At 48.1% G+C, this 19,268-nt stretch overlaps 2 protein-coding genes across 3 annotated transcripts in view; one reads left to right on the top strand and one right to left on the bottom strand.

Annotated features, from left to right (window-relative positions):
- The window catches only part of LOC138751323 (PX domain-containing protein 1-like), a 49,931-nt gene continuing 30,663 nt past the window's right edge, over nucleotides 1-19,268 (bottom strand). The window contains exons 4-6 of one of the 2 annotated variants that reach the window (XR_011349817.1): nucleotides 11,604-11,715; nucleotides 560-897; nucleotides 1-434 (exon numbers count right to left, since the gene is read on the bottom strand). Coding sequence is in view for 1 of the 2 variants with exons in the window: in XM_069913481.1 (XP_069769582.1) it covers nucleotides 783-897; nucleotides 11,604-11,715 (227 nt within the window). In the remaining variant the exon portion in view is untranslated. Of the gene's footprint in view, nucleotides 898-11,603; nucleotides 11,716-19,268 lie in introns of both variants that reach the window. The other variant, XM_069913481.1, reaches the window with a different exon arrangement.
- On the top strand, nucleotides 6,824-10,361 carry LOC138751324 (antifreeze protein Maxi-like). Its single transcript, XM_069913482.1, has 2 exons — nucleotides 6,824-7,738; nucleotides 10,197-10,361. The coding sequence occupies exons 1-2, from the start codon at nucleotides 7,136-7,138 to the stop codon at nucleotides 10,272-10,274; spliced, it is 681 nt and encodes a 226-aa protein (XP_069769583.1). The 5' UTR covers nucleotides 6,824-7,135; the 3' UTR covers nucleotides 10,275-10,361.

A 19,268-nucleotide genomic window follows, 5' to 3' on the forward strand; every position in this document is an offset into this window, starting at 1 on the left:
TTGATTAAAATACTATTTTAATGATTAATACTGTTGCCAATAAAATACATTTGTAGATACACTCTATAAAACAATCTAGTCTTTAATAATTTACTATTTACATTCAGTTAAAAATACTAAGTTAGTGGAGATTGGTTCAAGAGGCCCTGCTGTTCTGGTGCTCATGTGCAGTTGATGGGATCCAGCTGAGAACACACTCAGTTTGGGTAGCATTATCAAAATCTTCAGTTGCTCCACTCCCTTGATGTCCATCTGCTGACATTAATTGACAGCTAGCTTTGTGGTGAAATGAATACCTTTGGTATTTAAAACACAAAACTGGGGCATTCCTTAAATAACAATGGCCTCAAAGTCCTCGTGGTCGATAGGTGATCTACCCCGGTCATAGGTTGATTCACGTCACAGGGTGGGCAGAGATCATTCCCCAGGTCCACCTGTGTTACAACATCAAAGACAGGAGTAAACATTACAACTGAGAATAGTCCACACCAATGCCTCCTCAAGGTGACCGGATCCCACCTGTGTTATCCAAGTGTTCCGTTTATAACTAATTTCTTACTTATCCGGCTAATTGTGTTCTGGAAACCAGGCTGTGAAGTCTCCTTCCATCAGAACTGAGTTCAATGGTCACCAACCCTTTCATGCAGGAAGCTCTCATGGGTTCAGTGTCCTTCACAAACTGGCCCAGCCCACTCACTCGATATCTGGCTGTGGGGAAATAAGAGGGGAAGAGCAAGACAAGGAGAAGGTCAGCCTCTTCTGAAAGGTGCATGGTCCTGGCATCACTCCAAGATGTCTGTTTCAAAGGGCACAAGCTGATAATAGGATAGGTTTGTAAGGTAGGCACTGGGATCATTCTCATCAGTGTCCTCAGTAAACTCACTTCTGTTCTGTAATCTGCAAGAGAGGAAAGCTTAGTCAGTGGGACTGGTATGAATCTGGGCCACATAACAAGAATACAAAATACAGCCAAAATAACATAGCCTTCGAACTGCATCAGAGGTCACCTTGTAATCAGACTTCAGCAGTTACTTATTCATTATAATGAATCAATTGTATTATAGAGCAATTCTTTCCTCTCTTTTGGATGTCATTACACTCCATGACCCTTGAAGTACGTTAATGAGTGAATCAGAATCGTGGCTGTGGAACTATAAATTCTTTCCCTTTGTCCATCTTCTTTTAAAAGACCTTCTCTCCTCTTCTCCATTGGGGTGGCATGGTTAGCATAGCACAACACTACTGCAGCGCAGGTCACCCAGGTTTGAATCTGCCGCTGCCTGCAAAGATTTTTCGCATTCTCCCCGTGTTTATGTGTGTTTACTCTGGATCCTCTGGTTTCCTCCAACATTCCAAAGATGTACGGGGTTAGTAGGTTAGTTGTCACATGGGTGTAATTGGGTGGTGCAGGCTTCTAGGGCCGGAAGGGTCTGTTACCATGCTGTATCTCTAATTTAAAAAAAATCTTTGTTCTTCCATTCTGCCTCTTCCGTCAAAGAACTGTTACCACAGTAACCCAGTGATGAACTTTTCCCCCTGTTCACACCCTCCCAAGTGCCCCTTCAAAGGGCAGCATGGTTGGCATAGTGGTTAGTGCAATGCCAGTGATCGGGATGGACCAGGGTTCGAATCCTGTGCTGGCAAAACATACAGGAGGTGTAGGTTAATGGGGTGTAAATAAGGCTGCATGGACTCGTGGGCCGAAATGGCCTGTTACCATGTTGTATGTCTAAATTTAAATTTAAAGTGATCCCACATTGCAATGACCATAAGCGATGTGGTGTTCGGTGACCCGCACTGTCTCAGGGTTCTGAGTTTTGCTCTGCCAGTCTTTCACAGTCTTGATAAAGGGTCCTGACTCACAACATTGACCTGATATTTCCCTCCAGCTTCTCTTGGTTCATGCAGGATTTCAGCATCTGTGGATTTTGTATTTTTGTGTACATTCCTTCAGGAATGACCTGAACTGCAGATTTAATTTAGCAGCGAGTGACAGTCACTGGGGTGAGCTTAATGAATTGGAGCTTCAAATGTGATAGAAATCCAAACGGATCTCTTTGTATTAGAGTGGCCCAGATCTCTGTGGTCCCAGGGTTCCAAATAGCCTAGGAAGCTGCTGACATGTTGAATAGATTCACCACTCATGCAATTTTGCAGAATCCAGATCCCAAGGGGTTGCAGACTCCAGGGGAGCAGCAGACTGGCACAGGGCACCAGAAACGGGAAAACACCTCCTCCCTCCCTCTGAGAAGGAAAGGCCTGGGGGGGGGGGGGGGGGGGGGAAGGACCTTACACAATAGGAGACCACAGCATGGGTCAGCGAGGGCTTTAGAAGCTCAAGGACCCACACCAGGCTGCAGGCTGCTGGAGACTGGCTTGTGAGGTTGCCGATGATGAGCAAGGCTCGTCAAGGGCCTTGGATGCTGACAGCTTCCTGATCTTATCAGGGGTTGAGGAAGGAGACTTGGGCACCTGGAGATCAGGTTCACTGCTGGACCAGACAGGAGGCCACATGGCTACAGAGGTGGCGACAATGGAGGAGGTGGGGGTCCATGGACACTCGATTTCTCTGAAAGGGCTCTCTGTTTCTCTTTCTCTTCTCAGTAGGTGCTGGACTAGTGATGCTTCTTCAGGTGCTTTCACGGGTAAACAAGAGGAAACAAATTTTGTATTTTTGTGTACATGATAGTAAAGGAATCCTAAATCTTCCTTTCCACCAGACAGGGTGGTTGCTATATCTGGCCTGGCAGATGACAACTCTGGTCTTGAAACACCTTCTGGAACAAAATACCCACATCAGCTAAAAACCTGCCAATCCTCCAATCTCAAAAAAAAAACTTCAAATTATGAAAATACCCAACGTGCTTCACTACTAGGCAACATGTTTCATGACACAAATAACTATCTCCAAAATATTTAATTTGGCTCCCGCTGACTTTTGTCCCTCCCCTTTTATCCTGGACACGCAAACAGAGATTAATGCGATGACACCACTGGCCCCTGGCACCTCACTCAGAGCCCAGACTACATAAGGTGATGACATGCCCTGGATGCTGCTTGCTCTGGGCTGTCCTTGGATACAAATCCTCGCCTGCTTCTGCACTCCCATCAATCCACAGTCCTGACCATTTATTAATTGTTCAAGCATAGTTCTGCAGGAATTAATAATCACACCAATGACAAACATTATGGGGCCACATTCCACCGTAAAGCACCCTGAATTTTTGAAATATTCAGAAAATGAGCATCATCAAAATATTCAGGAACAGAGTGCGTTAGTTGGATATCGCTGTTGCCTGCTGGTCAGGAAATCAAATTCAACTTCCAGTCATAGAATTGAACATTGGATTACTCACACCTATGACACAATGCAGCACTCCCTCAGTACTGTCCCTCCCACAATGCAGCACTCCCTCAGTATTGTCCCTCCCACAATGCAGCACTCCCTCAGTACTGTCCCTCCCACAATGCAGCACTCCCTCAGTACTGTCCCTCCCACAATGCAGCACTCCCTCAATTACTGTCTCTCCCACAATGCAGCAATCCCTCAGTACTGTCCCTCCCACAATGCAGCACTCCCTCAGTACTGTCCCTCCCACAATGCAGCACTCCCTCAGTACTGTCCCTCCCACAATGACATTCCCTCATGTAAGGGATACTGGAATGTGAGGAGTCAAGCAAGTGCTAATTAAAAATAAAGTATTATGGGTTAACTTAAGGTGAAGGGATACTGGAATGTGAGGAGTCAAGCAAGTGCTCATTAGAAATGAAGTATTATGGGTTAAATCAGGGTGAAGGGATGCTGGAATGGGAGGAAGGGTTATAAAAGTATAATAAAATAAGGATATTCAAAACAGGATAGCAAGTAGATAGCTTTAGCAAGTCTTGGGGATTGATTAATGAGTAAAGAACAAAGACATGATATTTCCTGGCTAACAAGTTTGCAGGAAGGCACATAAACTGATAAGAAGTTAGAATCCACGTGGGCAGAATTACCTAATGCTAAACCAATCCAGGAGGCAGAAGAATGTTAGGGGGAAGGTATCTCTGTACTGAAATGAAATGTATAAAAGTTGGGTCAGCCTCAGTATCTGTGTGTATTCCCAGGGTAAGGGGAAGCACCCAACTTTGCATTGTTGTAATAGTATAATAAAAGTTCTTTGTTCTCAATTTTTGTCTCAAGCAAATTCTGTGAAGGTACTTCTGTTTCTCACACTCAGAACCCCCCATTGTTATTTGCCTTTTTGGTGGTAAATCAAACTATTCCTTTATTATTCATCTTCCAAAAGTTACAAGTACTGCATTAATTCACACAAAATACAAGTTACAAATACCTTCAAATCCTTGGGAAGCCAACCATTCCTAGAGACCCTCCAAACTGCCTGTGAGCTCTGAGTGATCCTTCTTCAGCGACACATGGGCATACATGTGTCTTCAGAAGAGGGCCAAGCAGTAATCCTGAGCTGAACCCTTGACTAACCACTGGACCATTGGATGGCCATCTTGGCCAGGATCAGTACTAGACCAACAAGGACAATCCTTGATTGACTCTCTTTCCTCCATACCAGGTCCCCAAATATCAGTAGCGTGAGGCTGAAATGCAGCCAGAACTTGAGGAGCAATCCTTTCAAGCACCCAAGTAGGATCTGCATCCTTGCACACTCCATATCTCCAACCTACTGAAGTAAGAGACATTGGTGAGTCTGCAACTCATGACTAGGCCCACCGCCTTTGCGTTTCCTAAGCAAATCATGGATTTCCCCTCTATTTTCACGCTTGCTGTAAAGGCTGAGATGCCATCACTTCCCACCATTGCCTGGGTGCACTTTCCAACTGTGATAGTTGGGCACAAGTATCACCACCACATTCTCATCTTCCAGTGTTACAAAAAAATCCCTGGCCACAGGGTTCTCTGAATTCGCTGGCCCAGTGCAACTCCCGTAAGGCCAATGCGACTCCTGTAAAGCCCAAGTCTTTCAGAAGACAGGTCTGGCATATCTACAAAACACAAAGAAACTAGATCACTGTGTAAAACGGTAGTCCACAACAGGCAAGGGCAAGTCATGTTGACTGAAGTTACGTTGACTAGCTCAGTTCTCCTTGGAGCACAATATCCTGTATTTCCCACATTGAAACGAGAGTCTGAGATGTGAGTCCTTTAACCAGATGATGATAGCAGAGTGATGAACAGAGATCCCTAGATATTTAGCGAACTGGCTCCCTGACAATCCAACAAAGCCTTCTGAATTCTTCAAAGGTGAGGCTGAGGCTCCCAGGCCTTTGAGATGCTGTTGAAAAAGTCATCAACAACCAACTGTCGAGCTGATCAGTAATAAACTGGCTGTAGAGTCACTGATGTTAAACTTTTAACAAGCAAATTAGACAAAATATAGTAATTTCACAGTGGAGTAATAACCCTGGGAAACTGCCAGCTAATTGCTTGAACTGCATAGTTCCAGACAGCTGAGCTTTACTCATAAGCAGCTGACTTCTGCACCGCCACTCCTTCAGTGTAACCCCTCCCCTCAGTACTGCACCACCCACAGTACTGTGTCAGACTGCCAGCCTAGAATTTTCCCTTATTTCCCATGACACAGAAGAAATCCATTTGGCACTGTGATAGTGCAGACCTATCACCAATGTATATAGTTACAGTATCTAGAGTATGTAATGACTGTGCTTACAGTGATTGTCTGAGAGCTTAGCCACGCCTGCTGTCTGGGCCTTAAAAGGTTGTGTCCCTAGCCAGGTCAGATCATTCTGGACTGGTCGGCCACCTGTGAAGAGCTCCTGTCTTTTGCTAATAAAAGCCTTGGTTTGGATCAACAAGTCTTTGGTTCTTTCGACGAGTTCTACAGGCCCATTAATCTATGCCATCCCTCCAAACAATCCCCTTTGTCCTCTTGTCCACTTGTTGCCATGTACCCTTGTGATAGTACAGATCTATCACCAATCTACATAGTGTATATAGTTACTGTATCTAGACTGTGCTTACAGCGATTGGCTGAGAGCTAAGCCACGCCTATTGCCTGGGCCTTAAAGGGTTGTGTCCCTAGCCAGGTCGGATCATTCCGGACTGGTCGGCCACCTGTGAAGAGCTCATGTCTTTTGCTAATAAAAGCCTTGGTTTGGATCAACAAGTCTTTGATTCTTTCAATGAGCTCTACAATTAGCAAAAAGAATTTTTTTGAAAGGGATGGAGCGTTTAACTCGGCCAGAAAAACTTGATATCGACCCACAGTCAGCTACAGCCTTCAAAGCCTTTAACTTCTGGCTGCTGAACTTTGAAAACTTCCTGAGATTCATTGACGTGGAGGAGGATAACCAGCGTCTAACAGCATTGCTGTCTATGGTGTCCTTGAGAGTCTACGAGAACATCCAGGATGAGACCACTTACACCGCAGCCATAAAGGTGCTGAAAGAACTATATAATCAACCGGTGAACAGAGTTCATGCCCGGCCCGTGCTTGCGTCGAGGAAGCTGAAAGAACAGTATAATCAACCGGTGAACAGAGTTCATGCCCGGCTCGTGCTTGCGTCGAGGAAGCAACAGCCCGGCGAGTCCAGCAGGGCATATTTACAAGTATTAAAGGCGTTGGGCAAGGACTGTAACTGTGTTGACAAAACTGCTGCCGAGATCACTAGCGACCTCGTCCGGGATGCCTATGTGGCCGGGCTCCGATCGAACGAAGTGAGGCTGCGCTTGCTCGAGCAAGGGGTAGAAAAACTAGAGGACGTGGCCCGGATTGCGATCACAATGGAGGATGTAGCCTTAAAGTTTACCGAGTTCTCTAGTGACTGGACCCCTCATTCTGATGTGAGTAGAGTGCCCTTCTACCCTACCACCCCCCGAGATACTGACGGCCTGTCGGCTGCTGCTGCACTGCCCCCTGCGAACCCAAAATGTTATTTCTGCGGGAGGGACAAGCACAGCAGGTCCCAGTGCCCAGCAAGAAAAGCCAGGTGCCAGAAGTGCCTTAAAAACGGCCACTTTGCTGCAGCCTGTAGGTCTAAAATGGCCGCCAGCAAACACAGTGCCTCGTGTGAAGCCTAATCGCCACTATCCCATTCAAACTCTTCTTCCCCAGAGCTCTCGTCCAATGAGAGCGAGGGCTTCCCTGCACGGCAACGCCTGATGTCACGGAGACGCCGAACCCGGAAGGGGCAGCCCACCCTTGCGACCATGGTGTTGGCCCGCCTCTTGCCCCCGTGCGGAACACTCGACCCGGCCTCGGTCCCGACTGTGTCAACCGCTGCTGCTGCCGCCGCCACAGCCACCCCCGGGGCCGACGCTGCCGCTGCCGCCGCCACAGCCACCCCCGGGGCCGACGCTGCCGCTGCCGTCGCCACAGCCACCCCCGGGGCCGACGCTGCCGCCGCCACAGCCACCCCCGGGGCCGACGCTGCCGCTGCCGCCGCCACAGTCACCCCCGGGGCCGACGCTGCCGCTGCTGCCGCCACAGCCACCCCCGGGGCCGACGCTGCCGCTGCCGCCGCCACAGCCACCCCCGGGGCCGACGCTGCCGCTGCCGCCGCCACAGCCACCCCCGGGGCCGACGCTGCCGCTGCCACAGCCACCCCCGCGGCCGACGCTGCCGCTGCCGCCGCCACAGCCACCCCCGGGGCCGACGCTGCCGCTGCCACAGCCACCCCCGGGGCCGACGCTGCCGCTGCCACAGCCACCCCCGCGGCCGACGCTGCCGCTGCCGCCGCCACAGCCACCCCCGCGGCCAACCAGGTACTCACCCCTAGCGTCCATCGCCGACAACCGCCGGGGCCCGACCGCCACGACCGACGACCTACCCACCGCCAACCGCGAGCAACTACAAACCCCACTACTTACCTTTCATCCGCTGACGCAGCCACAACAGCACTTCCGGGAGGCCAACCTGCTCCTCCAGCGTTGACTACGTCATCCCGTTGTGTGACGTCATCCCGCGAAACTCCCCTGTCAACTGGTTCAATAACACTAAACCAGCAATGCTCTCATCCCCTCACCAGAGCAATGGAACTGATTAAAGTGCATGGACACTACACCAATTGCTTTTTTGACTCTGGGTCAACTGACAGCTTTATCCAGCCAGATCTGGCTCTCCGTTGGGGAGTTGACATTATCCCCACTACCCAGAGGATCTCATTAGCGACGAGGTCGCACTCGACTGGGATAAAGGGGTATTACATCGCCACGCTGGAAGTACAGGGTAGTAACGGTCACCCACTTCAAATTATTCGTTCTTCCCCAATTGTGCGCCCCAGTGTTGCTGGGATTAGACTTTCAGTGTCAGTTCCAAATGGTGTTCCTTCACTTTGGGGGACCCCACGCCCCCCTCTCGGTCTGCCATCGCCCCACCCCCGAAGCACCCGAGCAACCCGCCCCCGTGCCCCGGGGCCAATCCTGCTTCCTTTCCACACTCCGGATTGCCCCACCAGCACTCTTCGCAAACCTCACCCCTGGCTGGAAGCCTGTGGCCACCAAAAGTCGGCAATATAGTTACAAAAACAGGCAATTCATTAGGAGTGAGGTGCGTAGATTGCTGGATGAGGGCATCATCGAACCCAGTTCAAGCCCCTGGAGAGCCCAAGTGGTGGTTGTCAAGAAAGGGGAAAATCTACGAATGGTGGTCGACTATAGCCAGACCATTAACCGCTTCACGCTCCTGGATGTGTACCCCCTGCCACGCATCATGGATGTGGTGAACCAGATCGCCCAATACCGCATATTCTCCACCATTGACCTACATTCGGCCTACCATCAGCTCCCGATCTGCTGCGAGGACCGACCATTCACGGCCTTTGAAGCGAATGGGCGGCTATATCAATTTCCCATTACGCCCAATGGGTTCCACACTACGCCGACAAGGCGCGTCCTCTTATCAAGACCACCTCCTTTCCCCTCTCACCGAAGCCAGAGCGGCTTTTAATCGAATCAAATCCGACATCGACGCTGCACGCGATCGATGAGTCTGTCCCGTTTCAAGTCGAGAACGATGCATCCAACTTTGCCCTGGCAGCCACCTTGAACCAGGCCGGTCGGCCTGTAGCCTTCTTCTCCAGAACCCTCCAGGGTCCAGAGAGTAGACACTCCTCGATCGAGAAGGAGGCCCAGGCCATAGTTGAAGCGGTGCGTCGTTGGAGACATTACCTCGCTGGGAGGCGCTTTACACTGTTGACTGATCAATGCACGGTCTCCTTCATGTTCAGCAACACCCAGCGTGGTAAGATAAAAAAAGACAAAATCGCCAAATGGAGAATCGAACTCGCCACCTTTAACTATGACATCCTGTACCGGCCTGGTAAGCTCAACGACCCGCCTGACGCGCTCTCCAGGGGGACGTGCGCCAGCATACAGATGGACAGACTACAGAAACTCCATGAGGCGATCTGTCATCCAGGGGTCACTAGGTTTGCCCACTTTGTGAAGGCGCGCAACCTACCCTATACAGTCGAGGAGATCCGCTCCATGGCCCAAGCCTGTTCGGTGTGCGCTGAATGCAAGCCCCACTTCTTCCGTCCGGATAACTCCCACGTTATCAAGGCCACCCGCCCCTTCGAGCGTCTTAGCGTAGACTTTAAGGGGCCCCTACCGTCGACCAACCGTAATACCTACATCCTTACAGCCATTGACGAATACTCCCGCTTCCCGTTCGCTGTGGCCTGCCCAGACACCACTGCCACCTCAGTGATACAGGCCCTTCACAGTATTTTCGCCATCTTCAGGTACCCCAATTCCATCCACAGTGATAGGGGGTCCTCATGAGCACAGAGCTGGAACAGTACCTACTGGAGTGTGGTATTGCTTCAAGTAGGACCACGAGCTATAACCCACGCGGTCTCCCCACCTCTCACTGGCAGGAGGTTCTCACTAGTGCCTTACACTTCATCCGCTCCCTCCTATGTACTGCAACAAGTGCCACCCCCCACGAAAGGATGTTCCTTTTCCCAAGGAAATCCGAATCATGAACCACTGTACCGGCATGGCTCACCGTCCCTGGCCCTGTCCTTTTGCGACGCCACGTCCGGCACTCAAAGAACGACCCCTTGGTCGACCGAGTGATCTACTCCACGCGACCCCACATTACGCCTATGTTGAGTTCCCAGACGGGCGGGAGGACATTTTCGGTGCGGGACCTAGCTCAGGACGCGGTAGACCCAGCAAACCCCCCCAACCCAACCTTCCCCAACTCTTTATTCCCCAGGCCCCGTGCCGCAACAGAAGGACCAACAGCACCCCAACGACCCGGGCCACCCTGCCGACAACACGACTGGGGAATTGAGTGACGGAGCAGTCGCACCCGATGAGCCCGCTGGCGACACCACTCCAGCGACCCCAATCCCGGCACCACGGCGGTCACACCGCTTGGTCAGACCCCCTGACCGCTACAGTCCTTGACCTACCCCTTCCTTTCATTCTCTCCCTCGTTTTTTTTTTCCAGGGTCAGTTCTCCAAGATGGGGTGAATGTGATAGTACAGATCTATCACCAATGTACATAGTGTAGATAGTTACTGTATCTAGACTGTGCTTACAGCGATTGGCTGAGAGCTAAGCCACACCTATTGTCTGGGCCTTAAAAGGTTGTGTCCCTAGCCAAGTCGGATCATTCCGGACTGGTCGGCCACCTGTGAAGAACTCCTGTCTTTTGCTAATAAAAGCCTTGGTTTGGATCAACAAGTCTTTGATTCTTTCAACGAGCTCTACAACCCTATTCTCTCATCTATGTTGCCCTGACCCTCCCCCTCACCCACACATTGCCCTATATCCTCTCCCCTTGCCCACGTGTTTCCCTGCACCCTCTCCCCTTGCACATGTGTTGCCCTGTACTATCTCCCTCTCCCCTTGCCCATGTGTTGCCCTGTACTATCTCCCTCTCCCCTTGCCCACATGTTGCCCTGTTCCTTCTCCCCTTGCCCATGTGTTTTCCTGTCCCTTTCCTCTTGCCCATTGCCATCAACCCCATTCTCCTCTCCTGTAACCACCCACAGGGCTTTGGGGATCGGAGACCCACATGGTCACAGACAATACCAGAGGTCAGGATTGAACCAGGATCTCTGGAGCTGTGGGACAGCAGTCCACCCAGCACAACACTGTGCTCATGTCCCTGTAATGCGAGTGCAATGGTGATCTACTGACTGAAAGCCATGACTTAAGCACATTCCACCAACATCCCTGCTCGAGCTCAGCTCTGTCACCTATGAGCACAGGTGGATTGTCACAGTGGTGTGAGGGGGGTTGGGTGCAACAGTACATGCCCCACCCAGGACCCCTTCCCACTGCTATAATACTAGCTTGCTCCACCGCATCAACTCAGCCTCATCCCAGGCTATCGGCTATTTTATACAGGAACATCATCCAAGTATAATGCATGGAAATATTAGCATATGTGAGCACACACAAGATGGGCTGAAGGGCCTGCTTTTGCATTGTAGGCCTCTCACTTTGTACAGATGAGCTTCATGTTATAATTAGTCTGCAGTGCTGACCAGATTGGGACCACGTCTGCACTTGATTACAGCCTTTGACGAGACAACAGTCTGCGTGCCATCCCATAAAAAGCGCACAAAAGCCAGCCATGATGGAGCTCAGGGCGAGTGGGGATGTACTCACAGCTTGTCCATGGAGTCGACAGCCAGCTGCTGCTCTGTGTCTCCTGCAGCCCCATGGTCGAAGATAACTGTTTCTGTATTGGCCAAGCAGAATCCGTTTGACCGCATGATCTCTGTGGGAGGAGAGTGCACACCGGGCTTCAGATGAGGGCAGGATGTAATATCAAGAAGGGATCTAGTGCACCCACAATCAGCGCATGGTGCAGCTTTAAACTGGAGCTCTCTCCCCTCAACCTTCTCCCCTCTGCGGTCTTCCTCCCTGTCCTTTCCTTTCATATAGTCCCCAACCTGCTCATTTCACCTACCTCCTCCCTCCCTGTCTCCTGTACCCTTCTTCACCCTCCTGCACCCTCCCACTCTCCCCTTCCCTCACCCTCCCTCCCTTTCTGCCTGCCACATTTTGCCCATACCTTGATGAAAGGTTCAAGCCCCAGACGTTAGGTATCATTATCTTTGCTATATAAAGTGCACTATTTGGCCTGCTGAGTTTCTCCACCATCGTGTTTTGACTTCAACCATGGTGTCTTCAGACTTTAGTGTTTTACTTCTCTCTGTAATCTGCACTTTTGAACAGTGTCTTACTTGCTATAATAGACACGAGATGTCTGCTGGTCTGCTCACAGCCTCTTGGTACAGGGGACAAAATAATTGAGTTATTGGACAACTCAGGTTGAACATTTATAAACACTAGCCTCAGCCAGTGTATTGTGTTACAGGAAGGATGGAAAGCATTAGCTCGTTCCAGTCAGAGGAGATTTCCGAGAATGGTTCCCAGGATGAGGGATTATGGTTACAAGGATAAATTAGAGAAGCTGGGGCTGTTTTTCTGTGGGAAGGATTTAACAGAGGGAGAAGTCAGGACAGAGTTCCTATTGGTGGTGGTGGTTTGGGTGGTGGGGGGGGGGCGGGGCGGGGGGGGGGTCAAGAATGGGAAGTCACCAGGATAAAACAAAGGAAAAGTTCTGTGAATATTTATTATGCACCTTTGGTATTTATTATCTCTCTTTAATTTAATGCATATAATTTTACTTTTTTTAATTAATTACCTGTTCAGCTGCAGCAAGTAGGAATTTCAGTAAATGCATACATTGTACAATGTATATGACAATAAACTCATTGTTGTGATGACCAGCATGCATATGGTGAGTCGAAGTGCCTGTTTCTATGGGGTATAACCCTGTGGGGACATCTGACCTATCCTGTGCCTTTATCTCCTGGTGGAGGAAGCCTAACTCTCCAAATGACTGGAAGTGACAACTAGCTCTGTGCCAACGGCTCATTGGTAAAAGAAAGGTCCAGGAGAAACATGAGGCGTGTGATTGAGTAACTCATCAGCCACCATTTATCTCTGTGGAGGTACAGGCAGGTTGGCCATACATTCACTGCCAGGACTCAGTAACAAGCACCAGGACCTGTCCTGGTCAGATCCTCCCTGTGCCCAATGGAATAGCATCCCCAATGCACATTGTCCTTGAAACAGCTGCAATGGAGTGGAGACAGACTCCCACCTCTTTGCAGACTGTAGATTTGTTAAGAGTGTGTGGAGAAGGATGCAAGTGCCAGGGAGGCACACAGAGCTGCTTGAAGATCATCAGCTTGGTAAAAGATGCCTTTTAGTCTGCCTGAAATCTGTTGGTCTATGAGAGAATGCTGCTGGTGTACGCACTGAGGCTTGGTGCAGCCAACACAAGGGTGCTGTGGGGAAGGACCACAGTCTAGAGTCCTTCCACTGCAGGGTACTGAGGGGCTAAGATCAGTGAGTCAACAGAAGGGGAAGCAATGTAGAATAATAGAAAGTACAAACAAATATGATACTATGAATGTTAAAGGACTTTGCATTGTTTTCCATTGTGTTTATATGACTATGACACCATGAATATTGAAAGTCCTTGCATTGTATACATATTTTTTTGTGAATTGTTTATTTTTTTTTTAAATCACTTCCAGGGCAGCAGGTGGTAGCAGAGAGCCATTCATACACTCACTACCATTGCTTGTGTCCTGGCAACACACTTGCAGGTACACATGCAAGCGCCTAACACACACACACACACACACACACACACACACACACACGCACACACACGCACACACAGCTTTGCATTAAAGGCATGAGCATTGGCAGGCTTTCCCTTTTTCCTTTTTCAGTGCCAAGACCGATCATTGCACTCAAAACTTCCCCATACCGTGAGAAAAGCACTCCACAATGTCCAAAATAAAACCCCCTCCCATCTCCATCTGCGAACCACGTTTTCAGGGACTTGCTACCTATCTGTAGCAGCAGACCTGAACAGCACCCGAGGTTCACTCCTGTGGTCATTAAAGGGGATCGGTATGTGGAAAGGTTTTGCATGTGCCTCCTCTCTCGAATTACAGTCTCGCGGGCTTTCACGGTCAGCATTGTAGTTAGCGCAACACTATTACAGCACCAGTGACCTGGGTTTGAATCCACCACTGTCTGTAAGGAGTTTGTACTTTCTCCCCATAACATGATTGGGTTTTCTCTGGGTGCTCCAGTTTCCTCCCACCCTCCTAAAATGTATGGGGTTGACAGCTTAATTAGGTGTAATTGGGTAGTGTGGGTTTCATGGGCTGAAAGGACCTTCTATGATGCCATATCATTTAACAAACATATTTTCTGAAAGTGTCTAAACACCTCGGGGTGGGGTTTTATTCCACACAGTTTACCAGTTAGAAAAGGAAACAATTTGCATATGTGTTACTGTTTGAGCAGCTGGGCTTGTAAGGACTAATTCTCAAGGCCCAACAAAGTTCTGGTGCCACAGCTCACAGCTGACCCAGAGACCCGGCTGGTGATGTTTAAGGTGCAGCTGGTGTGTGCCTGTGCTCTGAGTGTGGGAAAGAGTCTCTGTCAGCAGGCAAGCTGGGATCCCAATCCTGGGAGCATGAAAGCACAATGTCTCCTAACTTCCATGAGCTCAGAGATTATCCAGACAAATAAAATCTTGAGATAAAAAAGGTGACATTTTATAGGGAGAAATGGAATTTATACATTAATCAAACTCAACATAGGTCACATCACCCCAATTTCACCCTGGGAGGTGGAGAGGGTGATGAGTGGGAACTAGATTAGGACTGAGATCTGGGTTAGGATGAAAATGGGAACCAAGATCAGGAAAGGAAGGAACTGAAGCCTCTCTTATGGGAAATGGCTGAATGAATTGTACAAAAAGGACAATGTAGTTCAATGAAGATGTGGAATTGTGCAGGGCAGCAGAGGTGGAAGGTGGGACAGGGGAGTGAGCTCAGGTTAGGGGTTTCTCACTTGCGAAATTTTGGATGGCCAAACCAGAAGCCTGAATAAAGAGTTAATGGTCGAATACTTGACAGTGTGGAGGAACAGATAAACTTTGGGGTCCAAATCCATACATCTCTCAAGGTTGCCATGCAGGTTGATAGGATAGTTAAAAAGGCCTATGGGATGCGGGGCTTCATTAATAGGGGAATTGTATTCAAGAGTTGAAAGGTCATGTTGCAACTCTACAAATCTCTGATGAGACCACACAGAGAATTGTGTTCAGTACTGTTCACCTCATTGTAGGAAGAAAATGGAAGCCATAGAAAAAGTTCAGAGGAGATTTACCAGGATGATGACTGGATTGGGAAACAAGTCCTATGAGGCAAGGTTAGCAGAATGGGGACTTTTCTCTTTGGAGCTTAGAAGGATGAGAGGAGACTTGATAGAGGTCTACAAGATTATGAGATGCATAGATAAGGTGGACAGCCGACACCTGTTCCCCAGGGCTTGAATAGCAAATACCAGGGGACAGCTCTACAAAGCGAAGGGAGGAAAGTTTAGGGGAGATGTCAGAGGTAGAGTTAGAGTGAGAATGGTGGGTGTATGGAATGCATTGCCTGAGAGTGGTGGTGAAGGCTAATACAATAGGGACATTTGAAAGACTGTTAGACAGGCACAGGGATGCAAGAAAATAGGTTATGGGTATGAGGTAAGGATGGAGTAGGTTTACATAGGATGGAACAACATCATGGGGTGAAGGTCTATACTGTGCTGTTATGTTCTATGTTCTATGTCAGGGGTTGGGGAGGAGGAAACAGAACACTTCCTGCAATGAAAGTGATAGACACTACCCAGATAGGATTGTACTCTTCCTGGTTTGCAACTGCATCTTCAACTTCCTGACCTGCAAACTGTGATCAATAAAGATGGAGACAACATCTCCTGCATGATAACCCTTAGACATTGGTGCTCACATGGCTGTGTATTCAACCCCTCACTCTACCCCTTGTATACTTGTGATTGTGTGGCCAAATACTGCTGGAACTCCATCTACAAACCCTTGGCCTATACTTGTTGGAATTTAGGAGAATGAGGGGGATCTCATTCCAACATATCGAATATTGAAATATGTGGACAGAATAGATGTAGAAAGGTTGTTTCCTATGGTGGGAGAGTTCAGGATAAGAGGGCGCAACTTCAGGATTGAAGGGTGTCCACTTGGAACAGAGATGCAGATGAATTTCTTTAGACAGAGAGTGGTAAATCTATGGAATTTGTTGGCACAGGCAGTTGTGGAGGACAGGTTATTGGGTGTATTTAAGGTAGAGATTGAGAGGGTCTTGATTAGACAGGGCAACAAAGGTTTTGGGCAGTGGGGTTGAGTGGGAAAATAGATCACCTCATGAGTAAATGGCAGGGCAGACACAATGGGCAGAATAGCCTATTTCTACTCCTTTGTTTTATGGTCTTAAACTGGAGGAAGGTGGATTTCAATAGCAGGACAGGAACAAGGAGAGATAGCTTGGAGCAGTTGTGAAGAGGGAATCAGTGGGTGAGGGAACAACAACAAATAAATGGGAGCTGTTTAAAAGCACCCTCCACTTCACTTTAATAGCTCAGTAGTGGAGAGAGTAGAGAGCACCAAGTTCCTCAGAGTCCAATTAAGAAGTGACCTATCCTGGAAACACAATATCTCCTCACTTGTCAGGAAACCACAACAGTGATTGGACTTTCTGAGAAGTCTGAGGAACACCAGGCTACCAGCCACCATAATGTCACCCTTCTATAGGAGGTCTATCAAGAGTGTGTTGGCTGGCTGGCTGCACCACAGTATGGAATGATTAACAATATTTATTTATTTTTATTTATGTACTCTTGTCCTGAGTATGTATTGTTTATCTGTATGTGTGTATGTCTGCATGTTTTTGCACCGAGGACTGGAGAACGCTGTTTCGTTGGATTATACTTATACAATCAGATGGTAATATAATTGAACAAATTTTCATGAGCCTCTCTAAGAGTCTTAAATGTCCCTATTGTACCAGCTCCATCACCAACCTCAACAATGTATCCCAGGAACCCACCACTCTCTATGTAAAAACTTACCTCTGACATCGTCTCTAAACTTTTCTCCACCTCAAAAAGATGTCCTCTGGTGTTTGCTATTATCACTACAGGAAAAAGATGCTGGCTGTCCACCTATTTTGTCTGTGCTTCTCATAATCTTATATACAGTACCAGGGGAGGCCACATGCGGCTCTTTGATATATAATGTGCAGCTCGCGGAAGTACGGTGGCTGAGCCAGGAATCGTATGAGCTGGTGCTCATGACGGTAATATTAATGGGTGTGCCTACGATGCCTTGACCGTTGACTCTTGTCTTGACCCCAGCTGCCTGCCCATTCAAGCCCCAGCTTCATAAAAAGTTCGGGTTTTGATCAAATTTTCTTTTCCTTAGGTAGAGGGTATTGAGTCATTCTTGTACAGCTTGTAAAGAAGCTCTCCAAGAGCTTGTAAGTACTGTCTATAATCATATCTTGAGGAGATATCAAGAGCCTCAGAATATGAGTGTACACTTTATTGCAGATTAATAATACCAATGTGACTCATTTACACATTTTATGTTCAAATACACCACGCTTCTTTCTGTGAAAGTATGAATTATACATTGCAAATATTAGATTCAATGCATAGGCTGCCTTTCTCAGATGCTTTGTGTTCAGAGATCTACTGAAGTGCTTAGTTCTTGGTCTGATGTGTATGTGATACACTGATTTATTTTGTTTGAACAAGGTCATCTCTTATATTAAATTCTGGAATAAATTCATCACCAATGTAGTGAACGACTATATTGCTCACTACATTGGGATGGCACAGTTGGCGTAGTGGCCTTTACAGCATCAGCGAATGGGACCAGGATTCAAATCCTGCTCTGTCTGTTCTGAGTTGGTACGTTCTCCCTGTGTCTGTGTGGCTTTTCCCTGGGGGTTCTAGTTTCATCCCACTGTTCGAAACATACTGAGGATGTAGGTTAATTGGGTGTAAATTGGGCAGCACGGATTTGTGGGCCGAAATGGTCTATTATCGTGCTTCTGTGCTGCAAGTCTAAATTTAAAAAAAATTAAATTTAAACTAGAATTGTCCTTATTGATGGGTGAGGTGCCAAAGGGTTGAAGGGCACCTAATGTTGCATTGTTTAAGGAAGGCTCTAAGAATAATCTGGATAATTATTGACTCGTGAGCCTGACACCAGTAGTGGGTAAGCTATTGGAAGATATCTTATATATAGAGGCAGGGACTGATCAGAGATAGTCAACATGGCTTTGGGTGTATAAGGTCATTCTAAACCAATCAGAGTTTTTCAAGGAGGTTACCAGGAAAGTTGATGAAAGAAAGGCAGTGGATATTCTCTGCATAGACTTTAGTGAGGCCTTTTTCAAGGCCCTGCATGGAAGGTTCAAGAAGTCGCACAACATTCAGAATGAGTTAGTAAATTGGATTAGGTAATAGCTTTGTAGGAGAAGCCAGAGAGTGGTAGGAGATGATTGTCTCTCTGACTGGAGGCCTGCGACTTGTGGTGTGCCTCAGGGATCGGTGCTGGGTCCATTGTTTTTTTTTTCATCTATATCAACAATTTGGATGATAATGTGGTACATTAGATTAGCAAGTTTGCAGATGGCACACAGATTGAGGGTTTAGTGGACAGCAAGGAAGGATTTCAAAGCTCATAGTGGGATCTAGACCTGCTGTAAAAATAGGGCTGCAAAATAGCAGATGGAATTTAATGCAGACAAGTGTGAAGTGTTGCACTTTGGGAGGATAAACCAAGGTAGAACATACATGGTAAATGGTAGAGCACTGAGGAGTGCAATAGAGCAGAGGCATCTGGGAATATAGTTAGATAGGGTCGTAAAGAGAACTTTTTAGCCCATTGGCTTTCATAAATCAAAGTATTGAGTTCAAGTTGGCACTTCCCCTGCAGCCGCAGGAGGTACTACACTTGCGCCCACACCTCCTCTCCATGGTCCAGGGCCCCTATCAGGCCATTCAAGTGAACCAATACTACACCTGTGTCTCCGCAGGATTGATTTACTAGATCCAATGCTCCCTTTGTGGCCTTCTCTACATTGGAGAGACTGGGCACAGATTGGGAAATCGCTTTGCTGACCACCTTCACTCTGACCGCACCAGTGATAGACTTCCCAAGAGCCAACCATTTCAGTTCTGTGTCATACTCTCATACTCACATGTCTGTCCATGACCTTATGTACTATCCTAACAAGACCACCCACAAATTGGAGGACCACCACCTCATTTTCTGTCTGGACACTTTCCAGCCAAATGCCATTAACATTGATTTTTCCAGTTTCTGCTGACCTACTCTTCTCTTCCCCCTCCCCCTTTCCA

Source organism: Narcine bancroftii, chromosome 1, assembly GCF_036971445.1.
Source record: "Narcine bancroftii isolate sNarBan1 chromosome 1, sNarBan1.hap1, whole genome shotgun sequence".
Taxonomy (NCBI): Eukaryota; Metazoa; Chordata; class Chondrichthyes; order Torpediniformes; family Narcinidae; genus Narcine; species Narcine bancroftii.